The 8,297-nt window shown below is 35.7% G+C and overlaps 1 protein-coding gene and 1 pseudogene across 1 annotated transcript; both read right to left on the bottom strand.

Moving 5' to 3' along the window:
* Window positions 1-2,701: 2,701 nt before the first annotated feature.
* Window positions 2,702-4,861, bottom strand: LOC18040041 (inactive LRR receptor-like serine/threonine-protein kinase BIR2). The gene has a single exon (XM_006430973.2). It carries the CDS (start codon window positions 4,672-4,674, stop codon window positions 2,836-2,838), a length of 1,839 nt encoding a protein of 612 aa, XP_006431036.1. The 5' UTR covers window positions 4,675-4,861; the 3' UTR covers window positions 2,702-2,835.
* Window positions 4,862-7,525: 2,664 nt separating this feature from the next.
* Window positions 7,526-8,297, bottom strand: part of LOC112097415 — a 1,701-nt pseudogene continuing 929 nt past the window's right edge.

Here is an 8,297-nt window from a genome sequence, read left to right as displayed (position 1 = left end):
GGGGTTTTTTCCCTTTAAAAAATTTGGCTTTTTTCCCCCCAAATTTTTTGGGCGGGGTTTCCCAATTTTTTTTTTTTCCCCCCCCCCCCCCCCCCCCCCAGTAACCAGGCTGCTGCATGCTTCAATCTTCTAGCATGTAAAGTTCACTGGTTAAAGTTTTGGTAAACAGCTTTTGAATGTGACTCACCAGCATTTACATGTCCCTTGTTACTTGTTTAGTGAAAGATGCATGGGCAGGGCTCCATTTTGCATGAAAAAACCAGACACCAAGCTGATGACATGTGGAATTTATGGAACTGTGTCCAAGAAATGTCAGTCTCTCCTAGCATTATGAGTAGGCTTTTGTTTGCAATTTGCAGAAAATTTGATCTCTGTATGATTTTTTTTTCTTTATTGGATTTGGTTTCTTCTTTCATGCCGATGACTGCATTGTGTTCCACGTACAACTAAAGCAATATTCATCAACTAAAAGCTGCTAAATTCTCAATGTACGTATTCTCTTAAATGTTGAATGGTGGTAACAAAATATAGCAACTACCCACTAGTAGTGTGCCAGCCCACCTCCACCTGTGCCACGTGTCTGAATAAGCGCTAAATTATTTAAATATTTAGAAATTCGGTCTTTCTAAACCCAAATATTTAAGTTGTGTCATTACAAAGAATGTATAGGAGATTTTGATAGATTTTTTTATTATTACAAAGTATAAATATTAGTTGTTGAGTATGTATGATAAATGAGTTTTTCGTAAAATTTAGTTGTCAAGTAAAAATGAACTTAAAAAAATAAAATGATCTAGAAGCATTTCTCATGCTGATTTTTTCTCATGCTGATTTTTTCGGCAACAATAGGCTCCGTGACATCGAAGAGATTATATTTTGGTTTTTGAATACTTGAGGAATTCATGAAAACTGATATTCATATTTGTTCAGAGAAATTACAACTCTTTTATGAAATCATCAAAGTGAAAAACAGAGCAAAGCAAGGAGCAATTTCTGCTCATTGCTTTTTAACTTTCACTTTCATTTTATATATTTTTTAATCCTTCTTTGTTTCTTTTTACTTAGTTGGTTTTGAATGGTTCGAGAAGCAGAAGCAAAGACGGTCCAAAGTAAAATTTAGAGACCTTTCATTGTTGCATGGGGGAGACAGATTCTCTTCTCGTGCAGTGCTTTTGGTTCAAAGTTATTTAGGCCCTAAATTAGGATCCACTCTTAGTTAAAGTTAACTTTAGTGGTTGGGGGTGTTTCTAAAAGCGCTTTATAGAAAGCGATTTTTTGAATAACAATGTCTTTTGTAAAAGCACTCAAACAACAACCATCAAATTAACTAAATTATACATCACATTATCTCCGGGTAACTCAATTTTAAATTTTGAGTAGGGATGGTAAAATTCTCCATAGGTTTGGGGCCGCATGAGGCTTCATCTCAAATAGGATAAATTTTAAATATTTTTTAAGAAATGAGGTGGAGAATGGAGGAAAATAATCTCCAAATTCTTAACGGGGTGAGGTTTAGTTTTGTAATCCACACCCCCACCCCAATCCCTATTATATATAAATATTTTTCTAATTTTTATTTTATCAATTGCAATGTTAGTTAATAATTTTTTTTTTATTTTTACTTGATATAAATGGACTATAACTAAGAGAAAATCCTTTAATATAATTTTTATTCAAACCTAAAATATTGTTATGTTTTTTTCTCTCTCTTAAGATACTGCTCTTTTTAAAGATTTTTCAATTTTAATATCATTTCAAGATATTATTTCAAACATTTAGATTTTTTTAAAATAATTTAAATACTTTATAAGATGAAAATGATTTTATTTAAATATTTAATTTTTAGTTTATTAAAATCATGTATCTATATATATTATAAAATAAACAAATGAAAAATATAGTGGGTATAGAAAAATTATTTCCCACATAGCGATTTTTTATTTTCACCCTACTAAATTTATTAGAAGATAAAATAAAAAATAAAGATAAAATTTTTAATGAGATAAGGAATGGGATAAGCTTCTTCACCCCGACCCCACCGCACTCTATTGTCATCCCAGGTCCGGGCTGTATAGGCTTTTTCATCCACAATTGCAGTAAAGTAACTCAATTTTGACTTATGGGCTATACGCTTTTTGATCCACAATTGCGGTAAAAGGGAACTCCGAGTTGGGCATTGTGTCTGAAACCAGACCAAGTCGGTTTGGGCCTTAAAACCGAATCGAACCAGCTGGTCCAAATTGGTTCAGAAACTCGGTTTTCGGTCAATTTGGTTTTCTGCAAACCGAATTGAATCCTTTCATGGCCTCCAGAAGCATAGTAACTGCAGATGGGAAATGACTCCATTTTATATGTCTAATGACATACCTAAATGCATAGCATTTTGCTAAGCTACATTCTCCATAAACACATAAATTTGTTGGTAACATCTTTGTCTAGTTCTAAGTTGACCTCGTTTTGGGGTTAGAAGCACTTTTATCTGTCAGCACAAAGAAGCAGTAATGACTTTGCTGTCTTGCAGAGCAGGTAACAAAAGCATTAGTATCCTTCTGAATGGAAATTATTCGTGGAACATTCGGGCATCGTTTTATTTTGAACACTAATTCCAGCTTCGTTTACTCTTTTCAATAAAAATTGTAAGGCTACAAGCAGTTGAAGAGGCACAAAAATGCAAAGTTCAAACAAATAGATTCCTCAAACATTCAAGAACTTTGATAATTTTATTGTATCATACAGGTATATATAGAACAAACAAGAAAATGCAGCATAAATGGCAATCAAACCATTTACATCAATAGCATTTTGATGACTTACCACCAAAATGTAGAACTTCTATTACACTGACCCACCATCTTGCCTGTGAAAAATTAGCGGAAATTCATCATACCGTTCTGAGAAACCATGTTGTGCCGCAATGCTATTCAATGACTGATAAACTTGGTACATAGACCATCTGTCCTTAGGCCTAGAGACCACACAATTACATGCAACTTTCAGAAACTGCAAAATTTCCTCATCGTAGCCCTTACCGCAAAGAGCCTTGTCAATGACCTCCTTGCTTCGGCCAGAACTAGAGAGTTGATTCACCCAATCCACCAAATTTCCCTTGAATCCTGCCTCAGCAGTGCCGAGTTCAAGCGGTTTTCGCCCTGTGACCAACTCCAGAAGCACAACCCCGATTCCATACACATCTCCCTTCAATGAAGCAACCATTGTGCTAGAGTACTCAGGGGCTATATAACCAAATTCACCCAAATCACCATTCACAAAACTACTCTCATCAGAAGAAGTCATAAGCTTGGCCAATCCAAAATCCATTATCCGAGCATCAAAGTCCTCATCGACAAGAATCACATTTGAGCATATGTTTTGATGCAGAAATGGAGGCTGGCACCCATGGTGAAGCCAAGCTAGACCTCTGGCTGCTCCCAAACCGATCCTAAACCTTGTTGGCCAATCTAGTTCAGTAGCATTTCCTTGCAACAAAGAATACAAAGTTCCACTAGACATGTACTTATAAATCAAAAGCTTCTCTTCCTCCACAACACAGTATCCCAAAAGGGGTGCCAAATTTGGATGCCTGAGCTGTCCTAATCGGTTCATCTCATTACGAAACTTCTTCTCACCAAGCTTACAAGTATTCAACCGCTTGACAGCAAGTACTGACCCATCAGGAAGCATGGCCTTATAGGTGGTCCCTGTTCTAGTCGAAATTATAACATTTTCTGAACAAAAGCTGTTTGAAGCCGCCATTAAATCAGCTAATTTAACCTTAACAAGAGGTTTTTGAAACAATGAAACTTGAGCAAGCTTGTGAGACCTCAACCTTTCAAGCCAACGGCTATCATCATCATCTCTTCCAATACCATAACCTCTCTTCCTCCTCCTAACCCATCTCAAATGGTACCACCACCATAGCCCAAAAGCTAACAACATTGATGCTGCGGCACCGAATATACCAGCAGCAATTATGATTGCAAGATTCTTCTTGCTCAACCCTCCACACTTTGATCCCAAAGGCCCCCCACAAAGGTCACTATTTCCATCAAAATCAGCCTTGTCAAATCCTTTGAAGGATGAAGGAATTGTACCCGTAAGATCATTATTAGCAACAGAAAATTTCTTAAGCCTGCCTAAATTTGACAACTGATATGGGATAGGTCCTGAAAGCTTATTATTTGAAAGAATCAAAGTATTCAAATAAGTACAATTACCAAGATCAGCTGGAATAGGACCTGAAAGATCATTATTTGAAAGATCGAGCAGTACTAAATAAGGCAACCAATCACATATCTGGGCAGGAATGTTACCAGAAAGATCGTTAGCTGAAAGATCAAGTCTCTGCATGCTTTTACAAAACTTCAAAGGCTCCGGAATTTGGCCTGACAACTTCATTTCTCTTAATTCCAAGTTGAGGATTCGATTTTCTTTGTCATTCCAACATGAAACTCCAACAAATTGGCATATGAAACCAATTGTAGAGTTACCAAAACTCCATGAACTTAGCTTCCGTTGAGGATCATTGAGTGAACTTTTGACACCTTCCAAGCACTTCACATCATCTTCTGCAACAGTTTCTGATGCCAAACTTGAAAAAGTTATCTGGGTTGCTATATAAAGTAAGATAAAGATTTTTACATAGCTTGTAACATGGATTAATGGTAAGCCCTGCATGATGAACCAATAAGAAAAATGAAAATGAAATTTGTTACAGAAATATGATCTTGGTTCATCTAATGATGGTTACAGGACTATGAAAATTCATGGCCATACACAGACAAAAGAAAAATGGAATAATCAAAGTTTACTTGTAAACGTTATGGAATGGTGACATTGACTTCAAATGTATGTGTTGAAACGAGAATGCAAATTACAAGGAGACTTCTATGCTAACTTGCTAAGCATGTACGTATTGTAACAGTCGCTTTTGGCTGTTGCGGGCGGTGCTTTTTGGGTGTTCTTGTCAATGATGGTGAGTTCCTGATTCATGATAATAGCTTCTTTGACTAAAAGAGACATTATTCAGGGTGGATTAATTAAGTGCTTTTGACCAAGAAGTTGTGGTCATGGCCATAAAAAATGAATGAACTTATTATTATTATTATTATTATTAAAAAATGGGCTAGTTGGATGCTGCACTAAAAAATAAATAAATAAAATTATTATTATTATTATTATTATTATAAGAAGCCAAGTTTAATTCATGTCGACCGTATCTTTACGAATATTTTTATAACTATCCATGAGAATTTTGTTTGCTTTAATGGACACCCAATCAAATCTTAGGCATTTGGGTTTTTATATCATATTTACTAATCTGCCACCCAATCCTTTTTTTATTTGAACGAGGAAGGTTTTTGCTGTTGGGTGTCTTCATGATCATGGCCAATATTCCCAACAGTTTTCTTCCATATTTGAAAGGGAAAAAAATTATATTTAACATTTAGGAACTTTACTTATATAATTAAGCCAGTTATGTTTGTGAATTCATTTGTAATATCATGATCCAAAAGTTGAAAAGTAGCATCTGGGGTTGGTGTGGTCAAAAGTCTTTGAACCTAAGAAACAAATTGGATGTTGTGAAGCTTATCCTTTAACTACCTTAATTGTAATTTTCAAAACTGAAAGCTACTTCCACAGGAAAAGTGCAAATGAATTTCTTGCCACCTCACAAGCAGAAGACAAGAATTTGTGGGTGATTCCATAAAAATTAAAAAATGTTAGTGGGTCAAACAGTTAACTGTTTTACGCAACGCAATTACAATATTTTAATTAAACCTAACCCACCTTCCTTCAGATAGCAATGTTCAATCCTCACGCCCTCTAGTTGCTATCTTTATTTGACATGATCTTTGTGTCTTTACCTTAATTAAGATGCGTATAAGAGGAAATATCTTCAAAGACCTTTCTAATTTTTGTTAAATTCTTGGAAGCACTTTCCAAAAATTCGAAACTCATAATTCTAGTCTGATTTCGTTAGTAAAAGTTATCTATAGTAAAGAATTGCTTTTTCAATTTGCTTACTCCTTGGAGGTAGTGGGTTACTAACACTTTCATCAGTCAAGCACAAATACTCTGTTCGTGCTGATAACCTAATTTAGTTTTGTATGAGAGTCAAGATCCCGAATAGACCTAAGAAACCACTATCTGATAAATGCATTGAATCATTCATGTTACAACTTCGTATTACAAATGGGGGATTTTCATCATACAATTCAATTTGCAGTGATTTGTAAACTTGGCTCATAGACCATTTGTCTATTGAAAAAATAGCATATTAGTATGCTAATTTGAGGGCACATTTTGAGTGGGATCTACTTAACGAAAATAAAAAATCTTAAGAGGTTTGGATTCTATTCTGTGAATGCTTTGAAATGATTTATTTATTTACTCAAAATGATACTTGGGTGAATGAGAAATTGACTCTCAAAATGCACTATTGAAGTTAGAAATTTGAAAGGAAATTGAACTTATTCCACTAGGGAAAAATAAGTTAAGGGATCTGCGTTTATATATAGATACTTATCCATGCATAAGCAAGAATTTTAAGGATAAAAGCTCTCTCTATGCGCACGTGCGCAGAGGGCAAATCCTAAACCGATTTGGTTGAACTCGTGTGTGCCCGCGCATCCTGCGTACACGAATGTCGGCTCAAAATCACCCACGATTTAATTTTGAGTGATTCATTTCCACAGGTTCCACGAGGATTGTTCGATTGAATTGAAGGGCTTGTGAAGCTCCATCCCCTGGGGATCATTGAGTGCACTCTTGATGCCTTCCAAGCAATTCACATCATCCTCTGCAACAGCTGATGATGCAAAACTTGGAAAAATTTTCTCATCATATTTGGTCAAAAGACTCAAAACTCAATTACTTTTGAACACAAGAAACAAATTGGATGTTGCGAAGCTTTACTTTAACTGTCTTAAATGAATTTGCAAAATGGGGAAGCAAGTTCCACAAGAAAAGTTGAAAGGAATCCTTGCCACCTCACAAGCAGAAGGCAGTAATTTGTGGGTGCTTTACTGCTTGCTCAAAGTTTTTTTTAGCGGATGAAATAGAATGCAATTACATTATTTTAATTTAACTAAACCTAATACCTTCCTTCGAATAGCAGATTTCAGTCCACTTGTTCTCTAGTGGCTATAAATATTTTGCACGAAATTTGTCTTGTCTTCTTAATTAAGAGCAATTTTCCTCAGAATAGCCTTCTAATTTCTGTAAAATTCTTGAATGTGCTTTACCAAATTGCCAAACTCAAAATTCTAATATGATTTCATTAGTAAGATTCATCTAGTAAAGAAGTAGTTTTTGAATTTGCTTAGTACTTGTAGCTAATGGGTTACTAGCACTTTCATCAGTCAAGCACAAATAATCTCTGCCTTTGCTATTTATGCTAGTAGATCTAAATTACTGTTTTATCAGAGTCAAGGTCCCGAATATGAACCTTTAGCATGTTCCGAGTTGTTCAAAAAATTCAAGAAACCATAGTTGACACGTTTGTTGAATGATACAAGTTACAACTTCATATTATAAATGGTGAATTTTCCTCATAAAATTCTGAGAAACCAAGTTGCTCAGCAATGCTGCATAATGATATGTAAACTTGATACATAGACCATTTCTCTTTAGGCCTAACAGCCACACACTTACAGGCAATTTGCAGAAACTGCAAAATTTCATCATCATATCCTTTTCCAGTCAGAGCCTTGTCAATTACATCCTTGATTCTTCCTGAACTAGAAAGCTGATCGATCCAATTCACCAAATTTCCCTTATATCCTTCTTCAGATGCTTTTATTTCAAATGGCTTTTGGCCAGTGACCAACTCCAAAAGCACCACCCCAAATCCATGCACATCCTTCTGCAATGAAGCATCCCCATTTGTAAGCCTCGAAAATCCAAAATCCATTATGCGAGCATCGAAGTCTTCATCAACGATAATCACACTGGAGCTTCTGTTTTCATGGAGGCATGGAGGGTGGCAGCAATGGTGAAGCCAAGATAGACCTCTAGCTGCACCCAAGCCAATCCTCAATCTACTTGGCCAATCTATGCAATAAAGAATATAAAGTTCCATTAGACATTTACTTATAGACCAACGGCTTCTCCTCAGCTACAACACAGAACCCCAAAAAGGGTACCAAATTTGGATGCTTAAGTACTCCTACTTGCTTCATCTCCATCCGAAATTGCTTCTCTCCAAGCTTACAAGCACTTAGCCGCTTTATTGCAAGCATTGACCCATCAAGAAGCATGGCCTTATAAGTAGTCCCTGTCCATGTGAAACTAAGACA

Source organism: Citrus clementina, unplaced genomic scaffold, assembly GCF_000493195.1.
Source record: "Citrus clementina cultivar Clemenules unplaced genomic scaffold, Citrus_clementina_v1.0 scaffold_6, whole genome shotgun sequence".
NCBI classification, from domain to species: domain Eukaryota; kingdom Viridiplantae; phylum Streptophyta; class Magnoliopsida; order Sapindales; family Rutaceae; genus Citrus; species Citrus x clementina.
Note: the sequence above shows the minus strand (reverse complement) of the source record. Positions and strands in the feature narration are given on the sequence as shown.

Excerpts from the sequence above, each read along its gene's own strand:
- LOC18040041 (XM_006430973.2), bottom strand. The coding sequence starts at position 4,674 with ATGCAGGGCTTACCATTAATCCATGTTACAAGCTATGTAAAAATCTTT.